Here is a 23,758-nt window from a genome sequence, read left to right as displayed (position 1 = left end):
GGATAATGATGGTCTGGCAGCTCTGAGGGTATTTTTTGGAGGATTGAGGTACTCGTTGCATGTGCTTCCAACAGCTGCCTCAGCCTAGTGGGTGCTAAGATGAGCTGCTGCTGCCGTTATTTGTACCAAGTGCAGCCCTCTCCCTGACCTCCCTCGGATGGGGCCGTGGGGACCCCCAGCTACCTAGCAAGCCTCTTCTTGGGCCCCACCAGCTGGGTCAAGCCCTAGGTTTCTAGGGTTTTGAGATTGATCATTGTGAATTTCAAACTCCTGGAGGACTCCAGGGGGCCTGGGCTGTGGTTCATCTGGTCACCTCCATCGGCATCCACCCACCTGCACCCACCTGCACCCACCTGCACCCACCTGCACCCACGCACACACAGCAAGTTCCTGGGAAGGCCCAGCGGGCCCTTGGCGCTGCCCCAGAGGCCTTGTGATGCCCCTGCCGTCACCCCGGCCTCACCAGGCACCAGACCCGCTCACCCCCACCCCCCTTGCATTTCAGATTGCGCTGTGCCACTTCTTCTTCAACATCTCGGGCATCCTGCTGTGGTACCCCATCCCGTTCACCCGCCTGCCCATCCGCCTGGCCAAGGGCCTGGGCATGCTCTCGGCCGAATACCGCTGGTTCGCCGTCTTCTACCTCGTCTTCGTTTTCTTCCTGACCCCGATGGCCGTGTTCGGCTTGTCGCTGGCCGGCTGGCCGGTGCTGGTGGGCGTGGGTGCGCCCGTGGTCGCGGTGGCCCTGCTGCTGGGGCTGCTGGGCGTCCTGCAGTCCCGCTGCCCTCGCATCCTGCCCCGGAAGCTGCGGGACTGGGGCTTCCTGCCCCTGTGGCTGCGCTCCCTCAAGCCCTGGGACGACCTCATCTCCCTGCTGGCCGGCTGCTGCCAGAACCGCTGCTGCCTGTGCTGCCGCCTGTGCTGCCGCACCTGCTGCCTGCTGTGTGGCTGTCCCCCGTGCTGCCGCTGCAGCGGGTGCTGCCGCAGCCAAGACGACGACGAGGGGGCGCCGCCTGGCAAGGGCCCCGAGGCCTTTGACAACGTGGCCCTGAGCGTGGAGGCCCAGGAGGGGTCCCCTCAGCCTCCAGTGGACGACCCGGACTCCAAGGTCATGTCAGGCAGCACGGCCTTGTAGGGCACCCCCCACCCCGCGGCGGGAGGGAGCAGGGCCCCGAATCCCACCTCTGCCTGGTAGAGATCCTTCCCTCCTGAGAAAGGGTCAACCGCTCACCCATCACCCTGGGCCTGCGCCGTGGCGTCAGCTCAGCCTGGGCTCCAGCCTTCCTGTGGCAGGAGCGGGCACAGGGACCCTGAGAGAGAGCACAAGACACCGTGGCTACAGGTGATCCCGCCGCCCACCCCTGCCACAGTGGGGTTGCTCCACAGGACCCATTTGCTAGACCCCAATCATCTTCCAGAGAAATGCCCTGAGGGGATGGATTTATGGAAGGTTCTCTAAGATGCCCACATTAAGTGTGTGTGTTAGGGGTCTAGAGCTCAGGCACCTTTTCCCAAAGACTTGCTTCCTCCAAGAGCACAGTCCTTGCCCCAGACCAGACCCATTCCAGAGAAAGAGTGTGATTGTTTGGAGACTTGGTGAGGACTACTGGGGTGGGCCTTGCCCTCTTCCCAGATCTCCCCAAACCCCTGTTCGGTGTCCTCACCCCGGCAGGTGTGGCTCATCAAAGCGTCCCTGCTGTGCCCAAGTTTTCAGGGTGGGAGCCACATCTGAGCTACCAAGAGAGGTTCAGAGGGCACTTCGGCTCACCTCTGGGGTCTGTTTTATCAGACCTGTTCCCGAGCAGGGCCCATGGCAGGTGAGAGCTGGGCATGGGGAGCAGTGGGAGGGGGAGATGGTTTATCTGCTGAAGGGGCCGAGGGCTCTTCATTTGGCTACTTTAGAAGCCAGTGGACCGCTGTGTCTAGAGCCCAGTGCTGCTCTCTCGTCAGATAAAATCATCCTTGTTGGGTCTTTTAGAATAAGATAAGCAGCCCCTGTGGGTCCCCTCAACTGCTGCCACTTTGAACCCCAGGAAAGATGTGAGCATGGAGGAATTGTACCTTGTCTCCGCCTCCTCACTCTGCAAGATCAATGTCCGGGTTGGCTTTTTTGATGGACAGCTTGCATTCATCCAGCCAAGCCAGAAACCCTTTCCAAACATTCTCGCACATTCCCATAGGATTTCCTGCCCTTCTCTCCATGCCTGCGGAGATCCAAACTTTCCTCCAAGGGCAGAACCCAGGGCATGACCGAACGGCCCATAGGATGGTGGTCACCAGGTAGCAGGAGGGGTCCGTGTGTGGCCGTGGGTCCAAGGACTGTCTGTGCTCCTTCTTGCCTCAGATACCTTCTCTGTGCCTTCTCCAGCTGCCTGTAGTATTTGCACCTCCTCCCTCCACTACTCCCGCACCCTGAACAATCCCAGTCTGCCCCGGAGAGGGAGGGGGCTTCAACTGAGTTTGGGGGGGTCGGGAGGGGGTTCAGTGCAGCCGCACTCCAAGGCCCTGCTCTCCCCCATCCTGGCTTATCCTTCATCTTAGCAGGTTGGGATACCAAACTGAGCCCTCCGCTGACCCTTACCCCGTGTAGATACCAATTCCCCAACAGAGCCATTTATACTCTATTTATAGCCGCACGTCTGTACAGCATTTTTCATAAGTTATATGGTAAATAGGAGTGTGATTTGTGTTTTATAGTTCTCTCATTTGGAAATGAGGCCGGGTTCTACTATGAAATATAAAGAAAGCATCTTTGTATATTTTGTAATACCGCCCTTTAAATGTGCCTCTAGCCGCACCCATGCCACACACCCTGTAAATATGTAAGTTAAGCCTGGGCAGGGCTGTGGCCCTCTTTGCACACTGATTGTTTTTTAAAAAAATTGGATCCTTCTAACTGCGTTGATTGTATTTTTTTTTTTTTTTTTTTTTTTACTGGTTGTGGGAAGGGAGAAATAAAAAAAGGCAATCAAACCTCAAAGGAGTGTGTAGCTTTCAATTACAGGGAAATCGGGGCTTCGTGGATCTGTTTCCTGAAAACGTGGGGTCTCTTTTCTCAATTAACATCACGACCTACCTCTCCATCACCAGGGCCAGCTGTGTAATTTGTGGGGACCCTTGTTCAGGAAGCACAGTGAAAGGGACATAATAGGCACTAAATACAAACCTTTTCTTCCTTCAGGGCTTTTAAAATGTTGTGGAGTGCTATCCTAAGTAAGATTTGAGTTTAAATTATTGGCATAAATTTCATGGTTCATCTTTATATTGTGCGATGCCAATTTTAATGTAAACATAAGAGTTTCTAACTCACACGTGGGATGGCCGAAATTACATGACTCTTTTTGTAGCTCCTACATGTATTTTGTTCCTGCCAGAATAGCAGGGATTTTGCATAAAGCTCAGTTTTTATTTCTCTTCTTGACATCCGCACGTTCAGTCAATAGCATCCCTTACTGATGAGTTAGGAGGCAGTGAAAAGAAGCACAAGGGGCTGACGCTTCTGTGTCATCATTCCAGCCTAAGTGAGTGGCAAACACGAGTGAAAAGGAGTAAGATAGGGCTCCTCCATAATTTCTTTTGTTGTGTTCGAAGAAAGTTCTGGTTCAAATGGGAAGCATGTCCTCCTGGGGCTGTCAATACCCCCAGTATACTCGGTTGCAGACATAACACACTTGTACTTGGCCTTGAGTCTTGCCGCCTTTAGGCTCGCTGTGGGTCTACTTGAATTCTGTACTCATGGGGCTTTGCCAGTGCTCTGCGTGAGTGGGGTGGCAAGGGGCTGTGGGCATGGGTATTACCCATTCTGCTCACACACATGCTCCATTGCCCCACTGGACTTCACTAACAAGACAAAGTTAAAAGATTGAGATTTTCAGGACCGTGGTGGCAGAGCATTTCAGCCAAGGATGAGCTACTTTTCTGTTGGGTTCTGTTGGGTTCTGTTGGGTTCTGTGTGAGCGTGCCATCACACAGGAAACTGGCCGTACCCACCACCCCAGGCCAGTCCCAGGGTTAGGGAAGAGTTGATTCATTTTATTTTATTTTTAAGATTTTATTTATTCATGAGAGACACACAGAGACAGAGACACAGGCAGAGGGAGAAGTAGGCTCCTTGTAGGGAGCCTGACGCAAGGCCTGGTCCCAGAACTCTAGGATCATGCCCTGAGCTGAAGGTAGATGGTCAACTGCTGAGCCACCCAGGCATCCTGGAAGAGTTTATTTAAATTAAATGTGTGCAGAAGGACTATAAATTGGTAGCACCTCTCTAGGGGCAGCTGAAACAGATGTGGAGGGCTGAGCTGGTGTCATAGGGTGATAATAAGTTCAGGGCTGGGATTGCCTGGAGAGCTGGGCCCCACTACTAGCTGTGTCATGTCATTTACTAGCAAAACTGCTAACCTTCCTCAATGTCAACCAACTCCTGGACTATGGGACAGTAATGCATGCTTCTTAGGAAAGTGAGGTAACATATGTAAATACTGAGCCCAGGGTAGGTTTACTACAAAGGCTGGATATATAGACTCTAGGGGACTTCACTTATGCATCTATCTACCTGTTTTCTGGTAAATGAGATTTATCTGACGCATCCCCCCAACACCACCAATTTCCCAAAGTGGTAGTCAATATTTACATCACATTATGATTAATATGATTTACATTATGATGATGCAAAACATTTTCTTTAATTTTTTCATCAGTGCTGTCACAGACTCATAAATATTTTTTTTCTCTAATTGATCCAAAGTGTCTGACAACCTTTTGGTTGGTTTCCTTCTTTTCATTTTTTTTTCTTTTGTTTTTTTAAACCCGTATCCTCTTGGTCCCATGTAGACTTGTGTTCTGTCTGCCTTTTGAGAACAGCTGTCCATCAACCTGGGCTGTGCCACTCTGCTAGGATAGAAAGCTTGTTTTCTATTCAAGTTCCTATTTTATTGTTTTGATCACCAGTTTGCTTGAATTATCTGAGAGCAGTTACAAAAGAATTGATATTTTTGGGTCCAGGCACGTGTGGAAGTTTTATATCCTCACCACCCCCAAAGCCTATCCCACACTGCTGAGCAGTTTGGAAGCAAATAAAATGGTGGGTGTCTCTAAGGCGCTAAGTTTTGAGGTTGTTACATTGGCACTAGGTAACCAATACAGAACCAACTATTGAAAGCACAGATTTTTACATTAGCCTAATGCCTCTCCTGCACCTCATTCCTTATCACCTGTGCTGCGGTTTCTTTGGTTTAGTTCATTGAGACAATAAATCTCCCCCTTGCCTGGAGTGGTTGGAGCAGACCTACAGGTCCACCAGGGTGTTTTATTTAATTTTTAGTTTCAGCTTAATGTCATTGGTGTGTCATATTAGCAGAAAAACCCATCATTCTCAGGTACTGGCTAATGTACAGCCTGTGAGTAGAGGGTGAATGGGGCTGTAAAATTATGCCTTCACGTTCAGCTCAATGTAATGACACAGGATCCAAAGGGGATCTGGGATCAGCTGGTGGTGTCAATGTCATAGTTTTTCTTCTCTTATGGAATATGGAATCAATTGAAAAAGAAGACGTAGAAGATGAACTAATGGAAATGCAACCAGCTACTTTCTTACTAAGGAGGCCGATTGTAAGATGTGGCTTTTCTATCTTCGGGGATGGGAAAAAGCTTCTTAACCTTCTGCTGTTGAATTAAACTGATTTACTTCACCAATCACAGGCAGAGGTGAATGCTGCAGGCCTCCCCCATGGGGGAGAGCCCACCCTGAGAGACCTACCACAGCTGATCAAAATAAATGGGACACTATGCATTCTGAAGCTGAGCATGCTCCATTTCTTCCCCCAGACTCCCCCATCAGATAACTGGGAGACCCAGATTGTGACTGCAGGATAACTTGGGGGTCCTCACTAACACCACAGATGGGGTTAGAAGGCTACCTTCCACAACCAACAGCACTTGAGACCTCTTGATAGCTATTTTCCACACATCACCGCATTGACGGGCACCAGAGCCTTGAGAGAAGGAGTTATTTGTTCCCATTTAATGAAGCAGATTCAGAAAACTTAGCTGCTGGTCCCAGATGATAGGATTTAAAGACAGAGCCCAATGTCCTGTCCCATGAACCATGCTGCCTTGTGACTCACTGACTTCCAGATTTAGGGCAGGTTTTAGACATAATCAGAGTCAAAGTGGAAGGATAAAGCTTAGAGAGAGGAGGTGGAACAGTCCAGGAATGAGGAATAAAGGGTATGGGATCAAGTAGTATCCCATATGATGAACATGGGCTGAATATTAATCACTTCCTGTATCGGACTTTCAAGGCCAACTCCCTGTCCTCACAGGTGCCCTGGGTTTTGGTCCTCACCACTCAGGGAGGTATGGGTGGGACACATCACAAATCAAAGTGAGTAAGTCACTCCCCAAACATCCAGAGCTGAGGTGAAAAGAGCACCATCTTCTCACCACACATCACTTGGGAACCAGATGAGAACCTTGAGATTTACTGGTGGAGGGAGAAAGGTCTCATCTTTCTTCCCCCTAAAGTTTTTGCACCAAGTAGTCAATAGGGAAGCTTCACTCAGGGAAATGTTTGCCTTCCTTGCCTTGATCTTTTTTGAAATTTTATTTATTTGACAGAGTACGCATGCACAAGCAGGGAAGTGGGAGAGGGAGAGGGAGAAGTAGGCTCTCCACTGAGCAGGAAGCCTGATGTGGGGCTCCATCCCAGGGCCCTGGGATCATGACCTGAGCTAAAGTCCGTTGTTCAACCAGCTGAGCCACCCAGGTGTCCCCTGGGTGCGTTGATCTTACCTCTGTCCCCACCATTCTATCTGAAAACAGTAAGGGAATCTTGTTCCTTCCTTGATCTTACTATGACCTTCCTTTTTTGCTCCTCAAGAAAAAAGGAAGTATTAAGCATCTAGATGTGGTGGAGGGAAGATTTTTTTTTTTTTAACAGAGCAAGAAGTTTGAGCAGAAGCAGGCTCAGCTGGTGGTGGACCAGGCTGATGCCACAGAATGTTGGCTGTGACCATTAGCTCCTGCTCTGCACCGCTTCACTTGTTTGTCTGAAATCCAAACCAACACGGGCATGCTTTCTCCTTTACTCAGGTCTAGGGAGATGGCTTCAATGGAAATGTCAGACAATGAGATGGAAGTGCTCTGCAGCAACTGGGACATGCTAGGGTGCTACCCAACCTGTGTCTGAAGAAAGTAGCTGGGGGCAGCAGAGAAAAAGACTGTGTTTGAGAAACAACTATACTCTACTCTGATGGATGGTTGAATGTTGTCCAAGATGGCTCACTCATACAGCTGCTGGCTGGGCCCTCAGCTGGGGCTGTCAACAGGGTGCCTTGAGTCTCTTTCATGTGGCCTCTCCACGCAGCTTAGGCTACACAGAGCATGGTGACTGGATTAACAAAGGGAGTGTACCAAGAGTAGGAAAGAAGCTGGGAGTCTCTTAAGGCCTGCCTTCAGGAGTTATACAGCATCCCTTCCAGCATTCCCATTGGGCAAAGCAAGGATGGTCTCAATTCAAGGGGAGAGGAATGGACTCTAGCATTCCAAAGGAAAAATGGCAACGACTATGTAGCCATTTTTAACCACCACACTGAATTTGTGACTTAAAGTGATCCTAAGCCTTTTTTTTTTTTTTTTAACCTAGGCATGACTAGAAAAATTGTGAGTTTTTGTGAGGAACCAAAGAAAGAACTTCCCATTGAAAAAAGAATTTAAGAGATCAGCAGGGAAAAAAAGTTGCATTCTGATTATATAGAAGTAGTCATATTTAAGCTTTCAGTTATGATTATAAAAATTACAAAATAACATAGTATTGAAATACATAAAGCCACGTGCTGGAAATTTTTTTAAAAGATTTACTTATTCATTTTAGAGAGAGAGCATGAGCAGGAGGGGCAAAGAGAGAGGGAAAGAGAATCTCAAGCAGACTTTGCTGAGTGGGGAGTCCAACTCAGGGCTCCATCTCACAACCCTGAGACCTGAGCAGAAACCAAGAATCAGATGCTTAACCAACTGCTCCATGCAGGCATCCTTATACTGGAAAAACAGTTTTAAAAAGATTTTATTTACTTATTGAGAGAGAGAGAGAAGGTGCAAGTATGGGGAGGGGCAGAGAAAGAGGGAGAAAGAGAATCTTAAGCAGGCTCCCCATTGAGTATGGAGCCCAATATGAGTCTCCATCCCCCATCCCGAGATCATGACCAGAGCCAAGATCAAGAGTCAACATTTAACCAACTGAGCCATCCAGGCACCCCTGTCCTGGAAATTTTGATAGAAAGAATTCATAAACGGAAAAGGTTTCATCTAAATTTAAAATTTTTTGTCTTTTTATTATGAAAAATTTCAAATTTTCCTATTATGAAATTAGGAAAGTGTAATGACTTCCTATGTACTTGTATACCTAAGCTTCAACGATTATCAACTCAGCCAGTATTTTTTCACTTTATACCTAAGCCTACTTTCTCCTTACCCATATTGGTTTGAAACCGTTTTCAAAGATCACATAATTTTATTCATAAATATTTCAACATGTATTTGTAAAAGATAGAAATGAATGCCTTAAAAAATACATGATGATAAATGTTAACAGACATACTGTGATGATCATTTCACACTTGAAACTAATAGAATGTTAAATGTCAATTATCTTCAATAAAATTAAAAAATACTCAAATACCATTATCACATGTAAATAAAACCAACAATAATTCCTTAAAAGTAGTTGGACATTTTAATATATCTTTATTTGACAGATCTAGCAGATAAAAATGAGTAAGGATATAGAGCTACCCTGCCCAATCTGACAGAGTAGCTACATGTGGCAGATGAGCACTTGAAATGTTACTAGTGAAGCTGGGAAATTGAATTTTTACTCATATTTAATTTAAATTAATTTTAATATAATTTTAAAAAATGATACTTGATTCAGTATTGACAAATTTTCTAAGAATGTTGAGAACAACATAGGCATGTAAATCTACTTTTTCAAATGTAAATGTTATGGAATCTTGATACAGAACAAGTATTCCTGATGACAACTTAGCATCTGGATTGAGAAGGGCTGTAAATGTAAAAGACACATTGAATTGAAGACTTAGTCAAAAATGTAAAATATTTCATTAATATATTTTATATTTGACTTCTTATTGAAATGATAATATATTGGATAATATTAAGTAAGTAATTTCACTTACTTTTTTTGCTTTTTAACATGGCTACTAGAAGATTTTCATCAATCACATGTGTTATCTACAGTATACTTCTGTTGGATAGCATTGACATAGAAAGTCTGAATGATATTATCAGGAAAGTCACGTGAATACATAAATACTGTATTCCCTTTTCCTATAAACATAAAACTTCTCTAGGACTTTTAGGCCACTTTGAAACTTATTATATATTATTCAATAAAGAAAATTTCAGTAAATTCTCCAAAACACGAATTATTCAGAGTACTCTCTAAGCAATATTAATAACACAACTGCAATCAACAAAAGGACTCAACCCTATGAACATACAGGGATTCTCTCCTAAAAAACTCTTTTGTCAAAAATGAAACCAAAATGCAACTGCAGGATATTTCAAACATAGCAGTAAGGAGCATAGTGCGCAGCAAGACCGTAGGGCCTGCCAAAGCTGTAATGAGAAGCAAATTCAAAGTAGCAAATGCTTTCACTGTTAAATAAGCAAGAAGGAAAGTAACAGAATTAAGCAGCAAGCTCAAAAAGTTGGAGAGCAAAGTAGCCTCATGGAAATCCAGAGAAAGGAAATACAAAGATAAACCAACAAACAAAAAAATTGCCTTACAAAATAGGAGTAAACAGTCTTAGATTAAAACAAAACAAAACAAAACAAAATGGGCAATGTTTTGCTTATATAATAAAGAAAAAAGAAAAAATGTGAAAACAATGCAAATACCCAATACTGGATATATTAAAAACAGCCCACATTTACTGAATACTTCTGTGTTCTAGGCATTGTGCTAAGCATTCTTTTTTCCTCCCCCACGCCAGCATCCTTGTGAAGTACAAAGTCCTATTATCTCTATTTTTCATTTTCTGCATTTCAGGAGCAATGACTTACTTAATGAAGCTTATCATAGGAGGGAGTTGGCAAATGGGGATTTGAATTGAACCCAGGGCCTCTAGACCTATGTCCTGCCATTATTTTCTTTTATTTTACTATTTTTTTAAAGAGAGAGAGTGTGTGTAGGAGAAGGGTGGGGAGGGACAGAGGGAGAAAGTCTTAAGAAAGCTCCATGCCCCTGGCTGGGCTGGATCCTGTGAGACCTGAGATCATGACCTGAACCGAAATGACGAGCTGGAGGCCTGAACCACCGCACCACCCAGGTGCCCTGTGGTCCTGTCCATTTAAAATCTCTATATCATACTGAGTAGTGAAGGAAATTACAGAAAATTTTTAAATTGTGTGCAACTCGGCAACACGCTTGAAAATCCATATGAAAGATATGATTCTCTAGTAAAATGCAAATTACCAAACTTGAGTCAAGGAATGGATAATAATTTAAACAAACCAATAGCCACGAAAGAAAGGTTGATTGCCTTCAGAAAAGATACTAGACTGATTACAAGAGAAAAGTCTTTTAAAAAATACTTTGAAGGAATAGATAATTCTCATGATAATGAACTTGTTCTAGCACAAGGGACAGGGAAGGGATGGATTGCATCACAATTCAGTTTATGAGGCTAATTCAGAACAAAGTTTAAAAGAAAAAATACAGATGATGTTGACTTATGTATATTGAAATAAAAATTTCCAGCAAATAAGCACAATAGTATGTGAAATTCCAAGTGATGTTACATAGAAATATATGGATGGTTTAATATGAAAAATCTACTCATAAAATTCACATCAGTATCTGTCCTCTTGACAGATATTTTTGAAAAAAAATTGATAAATTGCAATATCCATTTCTGATTTATTTTAATTATTTTATTTTTTTAATCTATTTTTAAGTAGTAAACTTTGATTTAAAATAAATGATCTCTTTTTCTCGGTAAAGAACCTCTGTCTCAACACCCAGAAATCTAACTGGTACAAAATAAGAAGCAACATCGTATTTAAAAGTGGCACAGCAGGGGCGACTCAGTGGCTCAAACCTATGCATCTGTCTCTTGATTTTGGCCCAGGTTAAGGTCTCAGGGTTGTGAGATGGAGCCCAGGGTTGGCTCCGTGCTCAGCTGAGAGTCGGACCTGAGATTCTCTCTCTCCCTCTGCCCCTCCCGCCATGAACTCTCTCCTGCACTTTCTCTCTAAATAAATCTTAAAAAAAAAAAAAAAAAAAAAAAGTGACACAGCAAAGGCACTCCCATTAAAATCAGGAACAAGACAAATATTCAGGTAAATAAAGCAGACAATTATTTACCATTATTCCAGAAGTTTTAGCTGCTCCTAAATGATGAAAACAACAAAAACAAACAAACAAACAAACAAAACACACACACACAAAAAAAACCCCACCAAACTAATAACAATAGAACCAATGCTGTTAGTTAGCTCTCTCTAGGAATAAACCTACGAAGAAATATGAAAAGCTAAAGCATCAAAATTATTTATATATTATTTTAGTAGAGACAGTGAGCAACTTTTAAAACACTTTCCTAAACCTTCAATTTAGCATAAACTAAATTTTACAATCAGGCAAAAAGGTAGATTAACAATAACGACGACGAAAGAATCCCTAGGGAGAGAGAGCTGGAGTAGGAACTTGGGGTGGGTTTTCGGTGGCGGGTGGAGAGGTCTTTGGGAAAGGGAATGATTGAAACCAAGGAGCACAGCCACCCATCCCAAGGACTTCTTAGGAAATCCTGCTTCCTGGAATATGTCTCTGCTCATCCAGAGATGACTGTGACTGTCCCTTAGAATATTGCAGTCCAAATTCCGCAGTGAGTCAAGCTGAAACCGGCTGGCAATCGGGTGGCTGTAAAAGCCAGCAGAGGCCCAGCATGAGATGAGATAGTGTTTTCCAGGCCGGTTAAAGTCCTCAGTCCCAGACAGCCTGCCGGTGGGCTTTGGGGCCGACGGGCTGCTCCTGCCCAGCTTCTCCCAAGGGCTTGCGGTCCCAGCCCAGGGCGAGCCTGAGTCCTTTCTGGCCAATTTATTTTTGCCTGCTAGTTTCCTGGCATCACTGTGGAGGGGGCGGTAAAAAAGAGATCGTTTGTGTCTGTGCGCACACACACGTGCGTTTCCGTGTCTGTGTGTACGCAAAAGTGTCACTATATTCTCCAGGCATTTCCTGTATTTACTTATTTTTAAAAGATTTATTTCTTCATTTTAGAGAGAGCGAGCGAGAGCACAAGTGGAGGAGCGGCAGAGGGGGGAGGAAAGTGGAGCTTGGAGCCTGCTTGGGGTTCGATCTCATGACCCCGGGATCATGACCTGAGGTGAAACCAAGAGTCAGATGCTTCACCGACAGAGCCGCCCAGGCGTCCCCAGATATTTTCTTTAAAACTCACCCTCTGAGGGTTGCTGGAGGGGAGGTGGGTGGGGGGTGGGATAGGTTAAATGGGTGATGGGGAATAAGGAGGGCCTTGATTATGAGGAGCACTGGGTGTTGTACATAAGTGATGAATCAGTAAATTCTACTCCTGAAACTAGTATTATATTATATATTAACTAACCAGAATTTAAATAAAAACCTGGGGGAAAGAAAAAAACACCAAAAACCTAAAACCAAACCTCACCCCCTCTGTCTAGGGTCACAGGAACTCTGGTTCACTCCGGTCAACTCCTGAGGATCTCTCGGAGTGCTTGCACCTTCCATGACGGGTCCTCTTTCTCTTGCACTAAACTGTGCCTTCTGTCTCCTGCCCTTAGCTCCTGGTCAGCACACGGTACTTACTTCCGTGGTGCCACTTTACCTGTTCCTTCATGCTTCCAAAGCACCAAGACTAGGATGTTTAAGGACACAGGCTTTCCTAAAAATTTGAAAACGTCTTTTCATGGACAACACAAGAAAGCAAGCTTTCATCTTGACCCAGCCGGTGGGCCCCATGGGATCAGCTGGCGTGCCTTGTTGTCCAGCTTTTTCCTTGGCCTACCTCCCTGATGCTCAGCCAGCTACTTCTCAGATCTCAGCTCCGCATCATTTCTCCCTCCCCCTAGGCCTGGGGACCTCCCAACCCGCTCTGTCCCACATGTCTATAGGGGAAGCCCCCAATCAATGAGCAGCCTAGCAAGCCAACGCAGGCATGCTTGCCCCTCGCAGTGCAGAACGGTGGAACTCTTTCTTCAAGACCACAGTGTCCAGGCCGGGCCTTGGCATAAGCGTGAGGAAGTTCTTCTCCACAGGAAGCAGTCCTCTCCAGCCCTCTATTTCTAGGATGACTTCCATGGGCTGTTTGTTCCAGGAACGTTCTCAACTCTGCAGAACTTGTCCAAGTGCGGAACCCTAGACCCCATCCCAATGATGGCAGTTCAGTGGGTCGAGGGCCTGGAATCTGCATTTTTAGAAAATTCCCCAAGTAACTCTGATGCAGGGGATCCTCAAATCATATTTATAAGATCTCTGCCCCCACCTGGGTGGCTTAGTGGTTGAGCGTCTGTCTGCCTTAGGCTCAGGGTGTGATCCCGGGGTCCTGAGGTCGAGTCCTGTATTGGGCTCCCAGGGATCCTGCTTCTTCCTCTGCCTGTGTCTCTGCCCCCCTCTCTCTCTCTGTCTCTCATGAATAAATAAATAACATCTTTTAAAAAAAAATCTCTGCCCCAGCAAAGTGCAAAAGTTAACACACTTGCCAGACTGTCTCTTCCTCCTTCCCTCCTTCTTTCCCTTCCTCTCCTCTTCCTCCTGTCTACACACACAAATCTTAGTCATTTCTGGGTGGTAAGAAACCTTGATAAAGAAAACTACACAGAGTGATATATGTCATATATTTATTTATATTGCATATTTATAATTATACAGTCACATATGAGAATATATCAAGATTGCAAATACTTAGATATTTTTCCCTCCTCCCAGTTGTTTGGCCATGACCTTACATTATTTTGTCACGGGCGAGAAAATGTAATAAAGAAAAGCAAAACTCAAATGAACCCCAGGAAGCGTGTCAGGTGGGAAACTGGATTTGACCCAGGAATGTCCCCTTGCCCAAGGACAAGTCTTCAGCTCTTCCTATCTTATCTTATCCCCAGTGACTGTCTGTGCTTACCAAGGACAGGATGTTCTTGTGACTTTGGCCTGCTGGGCTCTGAGCTTGGAGAGGGAAAAAGTGCTCAAGGCTAAAGCCCCCCCCTCCTTTGGTCTGCAGAGTAGGATCTGACCACTTCACCCTTCCTTCCCTCTCTACACACCTTCCCTCCCCACATCCTGTCCCACCCTACCCTCCAATCCCCCGGGGTGGCCTCCGTGGCACCCTGGTGAGTTTGGTCCTTCTCTGACGCTCCTAGCTGGAAGGCCAGACTCTGATCGTGGTGCCCTCAGCTGGGAGGCAGGAAAGGGATCTAATAGGCCCTTCTTCAGAAGAGCATCGGGCAAAGTGAGTGAAATGCTGCTGAGAGCCTTGCAAACCATGCGCCAGGCACACGGGCAGGAGATTCTTCTTTTCACAGAACCTTAGTACATTCTACTGTGCGGGGAGGTGCACCGAGCACAGGGTGCACAGGTGATAAAGGCATGTTCCTGCTTCCAAGCCCCTTCAGCCATCCAGAGAGGAAGACAAATCAGGGCAGGAGCTTCTCTAGGGCAGGAGGAGCCAGTCCAGAACCAGAGCAAACCCTACAACCTCCTTGCAAGTGCGGTGACCAGAGGCAAGTTATTTAACCTTTGTGACCCACGTGCTTCTATCTCAGAAAGGTGAAGATACCATTTTCATGGGGTTGTTGTAAGGATTCAACGAGATTTCCCCAAACCTCAGGACTCAGCATCCCTCCCTTGAAAAAGTTTGTCTGGGGTCTCCCCGCAACCTTTATAATTAGTTCATTAACGTTGCCACCCACGTTTACTTCACCGTAAGCAGAGGTATTTGTGAAACCTTAGGTTTGATGTGAGTCTGTTTTTTTTCTTTTCTTTTTTTCTGTTCTCCTAATGAACACGAAAGCAAATGCAGCTATTAAAATGTTTGAAGTTCACCTGGGTCAGAAACACTTCACGAGTCCCCAGGGATATAAACACTACACTTAGGAAAATACAGAGATTCATAATGAAAGCACCCAGCACATGGCTTGGTGCAAGGTAAGGCTTAAATGCACACCCTTCTGTTGATTCCCAGGAGGTGGGAGGACCCAGTGCCTCTGAGGTGGGGGGTAAGCAGGGGAGAGAAAGGCTTCCCAGAGGAGGTGATCTCTGAACATAAGCAGTGAAGCTTGAGCTGTCCCTCACCAGACCCATGAAAGGGTTGGAGAGAGAGGGGAGGGGAAGAGGGAGGTGCTTTTCAAGAAAAGGGAACAAAGGCCAGGATCCTAATGGGACCTTAGAACTTCGAGGAATGGTCCTGGGAGAGAGATAAGACGGCACAGAGAGAGATAGGGGAGTCTGTGTGGAGTTTGGACTTGATCGTGAGGGATATGGGGAGACTGGCTGAGAAGTCACATGTTCCCAGGTACCGCCTACGAGGATCTCCGAGAATGTTTGGAGTGGCCCAGGGCAGAAGGCTCGAAGGTCTCACACTTCCACCCTTCATTCACTCACTGGAGCTCCCAGATAGTGGAACTATGTATGTCAGCAGAGATGAGCACTTTGTTTCCCATATTAGCTTCTCCAGTCTGGAAGAGCTGAAGCTCCCTCCACACCCCCATGCTGCTCAGGCTCTTTGCATCTCTGGCCCCAGGGCTCTGGTGGGCTCCATCCCTGGCTCACCTCTGGTCACACCCGGACTCTTCAATGTGGGTATCTGTGGGGTCCCATGCAAACCCCCTATTCTCACTAAGTCCCTGGTCCCCCGTCTGACAGGTGGGGATAACCTACTCATGCATCTGCTCATGGGGTTTTTGCAGAGATTATGCAGATACGGAGTATATGGCACTTTGCTCTATTGCGTGTGGCACCTGATAGCAGCTCAGTGAGGGTTTGATAGTATTATAGTAGTCTCTCTCCCTGGCCTCATTCTGTAATCTGTGGCTGCCTAAAATAACCCAACTCTATAAATGAATAAATTGACCTTCCAGTGTGAGTCACCAGCCTCTTGAGCTGAGTTCGTGGGAGTCTGTTGAATCTTCTCCCTGTGCACAGATTACTCAACCAGGTGAGGCTGGGGATCAATGGGGCTGAGACTAGGGGGAGGTAAGAGAGGTACCAGGGGTACAAATTTTAAGGAGGCGCTAATTCTCGAGGTCACACCAGTGCATCCTTAAATTGTGTGCCCTAGTTCCAAGTGTGGGGCTCTAATCTGCTTTGTTTTTCTCTGGTTGAGTGAACTAGACTCTCCAGCTGTGAGTAGAAAAAGCAAACAAGTGCCTGATGCATCCTTCCATGCAAGGAGGATGCATCCCTTCCATGAAGGGGGGAGGCAGGAGGAAGGGGGGAGGCTTAGGGTGACAGTGACATCATGTGATGGGGGTATTTGGGGAGGACATGAGTGTCGGTTTCCTAGGTGCCGGACAGTTCAGGGACAGAGATAGCCATCAACCCTGAGTTGACTAACAGGCTGGCACCTTTCAGGATTCAAGTACGGATTTATACTTTCTCCACCCCCAGCTCAACCTTCCAACAGGGGAAAGATTCCCTCTTGGTTGGTCCTGGCCCTAAACAACTAAAGCATGTGCTCATTAGCTGAGGCCCTTCATCCATGACATGACTAGCTTTGGATTGCCCATTACACATGCAACTCTTGATCCACTGAGTAAGATACTGGGATTTTGGGGGGGTGGCAGAGGGCAGGGATAAGGCATTATCCTATCCGGGCATGATGGGGGCAGATACCTCTGCCGTGAAACCCTCACATCCAGCATGGGTAGAGAGGCTTCCCTCACAGCACTGGGTGTTGCAGTGGGAATGGGGTAGGGGTGACGTGGGAGTAGAGGACAGAGAGAGGTCTCAGGCATCTTTCCTGGCCAATATTTTAGAACTCCTTTCAAATCAGCAGGTTAATGTAGCACAGCGAGGCCACATCAGGCCGGTCCCAGTCTGGTGCTCGGGATTAATGTATCATGAAAGAAATCAAGAATGTGGCTGAGACCAATTAGAAAGTCAGTGGTGTTGGGGATAACAGTCAGCAGGGTTTTCACACCCTTGCAAGGCTTTCCCTCTGCCCCGGGGCTCTTCCACCCCCCTCCTCCTCAACCAACCAACTCTCACCCTTGTCCCCTCAAGAGCTTGGCCCAGAGAGTGACTCTGAGTGGGGAAAGCAGTATAGTAGACTGGGAATTTATGAGTTTGGGTAAATCCTAGACTGGGTTTGAATTTTGGCAGGAATGACTTTGGTCTTCCCACGACTTTTAAAAAATCAAGACAAAATTCCTATCACATTAAATTAACCATTTTAAAATACACAATTCAGTGGCATTCGGTACATTCACGATGTTGTACACTCCCCACCTCTCTCTAGTTCCAGAACATTCCCATCACTTCAAACCCCTTACCCACTAAGCAATTTCTCTGCTACACCTTCCCCAACCCCTGGCAACTACCTACCTATGTCTTCTTTCTCTCTATGGATTTTTCCATTCTGAATATTTCATTTAAATGGAATCATACAATATGTGACTTTTTGTTTCTGATTTTTTTTTTTACTTAGCATAATGTTTTCGAGGTTCATTTACGTTGTAATATGTATCACTACTTTTTATGGCTGAATAATAGTCCATTGTATGTATAAACCATAAATTGCTTATCCATTCATCCGTTAATGGAGATTTAGGCTGTTTCTACCTCGGTTATTATAAGTGAAGCTTGACTGACATAAGACCTCCTGCTGATTTGAGATAGTCAACAAAACTGAAATTGTACATAAAACAGTTGGGAAGGACTCCATATTTATAATGTATGTGCCACACTGGATCTGCTGCTGAACTAAGAGAAGAGGCAAAGAGGATTCATGTTTTCTAAGTATTTACTGTATGTTAGGCACTCAGATGCACAACCTTTACTTTCTCATTTAATCCTTGCAACATGCCTATGAAGTAGGGACTCTGATGCCCATTGTACAGATGTGAAAACTGAGGCACAACAAAATTAAGTCACATGCTCAAGACAGATCTCTAAGTGTAAATGCCAGGATTTTCACCCAGATCATATGGTTTCAAAGTCCACACAGTCTCTTGTAAAGAGTGGAAACAAAGTTTAATTCACTTGCAATGGAAAATAAAAATAAGCTAAGAAAGATCAAACCGGGGCTTCTCTTGCTTAAGTATATATTCAAGCCCCTTGAACTGAAATATCACACGTGCCTTTAGTAAACTAGAAAAGAGCTCGTATTTTATAGAATGTCGGTACCTGTTGGAGAGTCCTTTGACTCCCTTCATTGATTTTAGATAAAGAGGCAGTTTTATGCTCCCTCTTCCCCAACCCAGACCTCCAGGAGATTTTCAGAGCTGATTCTAACCTGGAGTCATCAGTTCTTACTCCTGGTTCTAGAAGTTCTAGATTCTAGCTAGTTCTGGGTTCTGAACCTCTAGAGTTCTGAGGACTCCAAACATAATGTCTCCATCGGACCATGAGAGCTTCTGATTTTAATCCTTCCAGGTGAGAACACATGGTGGAGGAGCATCTGGTTCCCAAGGGTCCTAAGGCAGCAGGCCAGCAGTGGGAAGCCAGATAGATGTTGAGTTCTTGAATGCAACTTTACCCCTGGAGGCCAGAGTTGCTGTGACTCCTGCTGGAAACTCAGACATCTTAAGTGGTTATACCAGCCCCAACCTGAGATGCCACGCAAAGCCAGCCGAGTACAACTAGTCTTAAACTGTACACTCTCATTAACCCAGCAATTCTACTTCTGTGAATTTATCCCAAAGGAATTAGTATGGAAACTACAGATTTGACTACAAGACTTTTTTTATAATAACCAAATATCAGAGATAATATAAATATCCCATATGGGAGTTTTGGATGGATCAAATACAAATACAACCATATAATGTAATATAAATCAGCCATTAAAAGTGTGGTAAAGAAAAACAATTTTTTGACCTAAAAAATTGTTCTGTTAGATGAAAACAAGAATTAAATCAAAAAAGTTTACAAAGCAGTACTGACTGCTAATCTAGCTATCATCTATCTCCAGAGCCTAGAAGTGTAAACCCTAGTAGCAATGGGAGTCTTCAGCTACAGAAATTAGAAAACTTTTGTATTTTCTCATATTATCCAGATTTTGCTGTAATTCACATATGACTTTTCTAATTTATATATATAATATATATATGTACACATATATAATATATATATTTAATAAACAAAAATTAAAATAGAGCCAGAATCTTATAGTTCTGTTTGGAGAAGAACTTAGGATCTCATTACTTTAATAGAATTTGCTTTCTGGAGGATGAGACTTGTGTTTTTAAACATATATTTGGTATCTTTTATTGCTCAATCTGCAGATCTGAGAGCCAGTGGTATTATGGCTGCGGTACTCCTCTACCTAGGACCACTACCTCCTACGCAATCAGGTCCCTGTGATAGATATGTCCCTTGAGTAGCTGAAGAGCAGGTATCAGGCAGCTCAGTGAAGGTAGAAGGACCTAGTGGCCGCACAGGATTCCCAATCATTATGTGTTTTTTAATTGATTGATAGAGCATCTTGATTCCCTTTATTTTTTTAAAAAGATTTTATTTATTTATTCATGATAGACACAGAGATACAGAGACAGAGAGAGAGTCAGAGACACAGGCAGAGGGAGAAGCAGGCTCCATGCAGGGAGCCCGATGCGGGACTCAATCCCGGGACTCCAGGATCACGCCCTGGGGCGAAGGCAGGTGCTTAACCCCTGAGCCACCCAGGGATCCCCTTGATTCCCTTTAGAGGTCCCTCCAAGAACCAGGAGGGAGATCTATCTATAACCTCCCCACTTTTCATTAACGGCTTCTGATCATGAAGGTCTGATAATACTTTGACAACACTGATAAAGATGAGGCCCTTTTCTTTTCTTTTCTCTTTTCTTTCCTTTCCTTTCTTCTATTTCTTCTTCTTTCCTTCTTTCTTTCTTTCTTTCTTTCTTTTCTTTTCTTTTCTCTTTCCTTTCTTTTTTCTTTTGCTTCATTTGTATTCATACTTGGCTTTAGGGTACTGGCACTGATTTGGAGTTATGAAGCCTCCTACTCTGGAAAGCTAATGCAAGAGAGTGACACTACTGGCTCCTGAGTATGTGAGAACAGCAACTACACAATCGGAAGGTGGGCATGTATACACTTATATTCCACTTTGTGCCCAGCCTGAAATATGATCTTGGGCAAATTACTCATCTATCTGGGTATTTATTTCTGCATTTTACAAACAGGAATAGCAATCACAGGGTTGTTGTGATATTAAAAACACACAGCCTGATCTGTGTCTCAGATCTTTAAATGTCTCAGTTCTTTAAATGTCTCCTCCCCCCACCCCCATCTCTCTCAAGGGCTTTATTTTAAGTAAATGTGTGGTCTCTTCAAATTTTAAAAGATTCATTCTCCAAAGCAAGACTGCCATCCACCAACTAGATGACCTCAGGCAAGTTATATAATTTGTCAGTGCCTCAGTTCCTTCCTTTATAAAATAGGAATAATAGTAAAACTGCTTAAGAAAATTTTCCTGAAGATTAATTAAGTTAAAATATGTAAAGTCCTTAGAATAATGCCTGTCTATACAGGAGATAAGCATTTACTACTGTAATAGCAGCAGTAGTGTTAATATTATTGTTTTCAATATCATGTTCTCCTCATCCTTTACATAAGAGGAAAAGGCACGGTTTGCACACAATAGCCACAAAACAATAATATGCCAAAGAATAGATTTAACAAAAGAGTTGTTAAACTTTTAGAATAAAAATTGTAAAATTTTAATGAAAGCCTTTTAAAGATTTAGGAAGATGAGAATGACTCAATGATGTATACCATGTTCATGGATAAGGAGACTGAATAACATAAATATTTCAAGTCTCCATGATCATGATGCCTGATCTTAAAATTCTTAAAATTCTTTTAGAAAAGCAGAGAAACAGAAAGGAATTAGTGGAGATAATTTTGAAGAAAAAAAAAAAAAAGAAGTGACTTGCCTTACCAGACAAATACCAAGCTTTGTTATTACAGGCACCACCCTGTGCAGTTGAAAATCTGCATATATCTTTTGAGTCCCCCCAAACTTAACTACTAGGAGCCTACTGTTGACCAGAAGCCTTGCTGATAACATAAACAGTTGATGAACACATAATTTATATGTTATATGTATCATACACTATATTCTTACAATAAGTTAAGCTAGAGAAAAGAAAATGTTATTAAGAAAATCATAAGGAAGACAAAATATACTTACAATAATGTACTGCATCCAAAAAAAATCCATGTGTAAGTGGACCTGCATAGTTCCAACTTGTATTGTTTAAGAGTCAACTGGAGGGGCGCTTCGGTGGCTTAGTGGTTGAGCATCTACCTTTGGCTCAGGTGGTGATCTTGAGGTCCTGGGATCGAGTCCCACATTGGGCTCCCTTCAGGGAGCTTGTTTCTCCCTCTGCCTATGTCTCTGCCTCTCTCTCTTCATTTCTCATGAATAAATAAATAAAATTTAAAAAAATAAGAGTCAATTGTAAATTATAGAAATAAAGCAGTTTGTCATTAAGGTCAATAGATTTGACTCTCCTCCATTGTGCTAAAAATGTGCTGAGATACTGATTCAGCCAGCCCTTGGAGTGGCTAGGGGAGGCCTGACGTGGCCTGTAGCACCTGAAGTCCCAGGAGAGACCATCAGCCTCTTCTGTTTACTCCCATGTGCAAATCGAAGATGATATTTTTCTATGTGTTCATGATGTGTAAAGGTTACAAAGGTTTCTATGTGCTCATGATGTGGAATAGACAAGACGAATAGAGAACTCAAATAGATCCACATATTCTTGGAAGTTTTATTATCTTCAAGAGTGCCATTACTAATCTATTGGAACAGAAAGGATTTTTCAATAAGTGATAGATATATATACACACACATACACATACATATATGTATATATGTTTGAATAGAGTTATAATATAACTAAAATACATATAGCTATAGAATAACTAATTATAATATATATAGTACATGGGAAATACACTAAAATTGTTTTATTACCTAAAACACTAATCAATTTCAGATGAATTGAAAAGCTGAGTGTAAAAAACCAAAATATACAAATATTAAAAAGAAAACCCAGGAGAAATATTTTGATGACATCAGATCAGAGAAGAATTTAGCCAAAGTAGAGAACACCATGGGGGTGCATGTGGCTGGCTCAGCCTCTAGAGCACACAACTCTTGATCTCAGGGTTATAATTCAAGCCCCATGTTGGATGTAGGGATTACTAAAACAACAACAACAACACCTTAGTAAAAAATACTAAGGAACTATCTGGGAAAAAATTTACAACTTACATCACAAAGAGCTAATTTCACTAAGAAATAAGAGCCTTTTTGCAAATCAATAAAGCACTACTAACGTTATTTTAAAGACCTTTAAAAAAAATCTAAAGCCATTTTATTTATTCCTAGTAATAGAAACACAAATTACAACCACATTGAGATACTATTTTTTACCTCTGAGGTTGGTAAAAATCCAGAAATTTGATTTATAGCATCATCCATAGTATAGGAAACAGACCATCTTCCAGTGCTGTAGAGAACACATTTTTACAACCTCTATAGAAGGAATTTTGAAGCAATATCTATCAAAAATACAGTTGGCATGCACCCTGTAACCACGCATTCCCATATCTAAAAATTTTTCCCTTAGACATAAACACACATGAGTGTGATGATAAAAGGACAAGGTTACTCAGTGCAACATTGTTTGTATTCCTCAAAAGTTGGCAAACTCCCAAATATTAATTAGTAACTGGTTAAATATTAATTATGATACATTCATACAATGGGATACTGGAGCTGTAAAATGTAAACTCTTTAGTACTGACACAGAATAATCTTCAAGGTGTAGCTAAAGGGTGAAAAAACCCTAAGACACACTGCACACAACAGTGTATACAGCATGTTAATATTGGGGTTCAAAGGTGGAATGCGTAGTTTATTTTCCTGTGCATAAAATAATTTTGGAAGAATGTCAAGGGAAAATGGGATGACTGAGGAAGAGTAAGATAAGACTTGTCGGTGTACGCTCTTTGTTCCTATTGAATTTTAAGCTGTGTGTATGTATTGTCTTTCAAATAAAGATTAACATTTAAAATTTAGTGAATTAACTACACTGAAATTTAAAATTTCTGTATGATTAAAGACACCTTTAAAAAGGTGAAAAGACAGGTGATATACTGGGGGAATGAATATATTTTCAACACACGTAACTGACTAATAGTTAGTATCCAGAGTTCCAAATCAATAAGAAAAAGACAGTTCCATCTGAAAATGAACAGAAAATAAGATTAAAAAAAAAAAAAAAACATTCACAGAAGAAACATGACAGGTCAAATGAGTACTAAAGCTCACCTCCTCTGGGGCGCCTGAGTGACTTAGTTGGTTAAGCATTTGCCTTCAGGTCAGGCATGATCCTGGAGTCCTGCAGAGAGCCCTACATTGGGCTCCCTGCTCAGTGGGCAGTCAGCTTCTCCCTCTCCTTCTGCCCCCATCTTGTGCTCTTTATCTCAAATAAATAAATAAAGTCTATAAAAAAAATTCTCTTCTAACAATCAGAAGACTGT

General features: G+C 43.6%; 1 protein-coding gene and 1 long non-coding RNA gene across 4 annotated transcripts in view; both read left to right on the top strand.

Annotated features, from left to right (window-relative positions):
• Positions 1 to 2,980, top strand: part of SLC34A2 (solute carrier family 34 member 2) — a 36,375-nt gene extending 33,395 nt beyond the window's left edge. For both annotated transcript variants that reach the window (XM_025437816.3, XM_025437817.3), the window contains one exon: positions 506 to 2,980. In XM_025437816.3, the coding sequence (XP_025293601.2) occupies positions 506 to 1,135 (630 nt within the window). In that variant the 3' untranslated portion in view covers positions 1,136 to 2,980. The remainder of the gene's footprint in view (positions 1 to 505) is intronic.
• A 15,563-nt stretch (positions 2,981 to 18,543) lies between these two features.
• Positions 18,544 to 23,758, top strand: part of LOC112653301 (uncharacterized) — a 30,733-nt gene continuing 25,518 nt past the window's right edge. For both annotated transcript variants that reach the window (XR_007409985.1, XR_003132063.3), the window contains exons 1-2: positions 18,544 to 18,637; positions 20,171 to 20,281. This is a non-coding gene — a long non-coding RNA (uncharacterized LOC112653301). The remainder of the gene's footprint in view (positions 18,638 to 20,170; positions 20,282 to 23,758) is intronic.

The sequence above is a fragment of the Canis lupus genome, chromosome 3, assembly GCF_003254725.2.
Source record: "Canis lupus dingo isolate Sandy chromosome 3, ASM325472v2, whole genome shotgun sequence".
NCBI classification, from domain to species: domain Eukaryota; kingdom Metazoa; phylum Chordata; class Mammalia; order Carnivora; family Canidae; genus Canis; species Canis lupus.
This window is presented reverse-complemented; position numbering and strand designations above follow the sequence as displayed.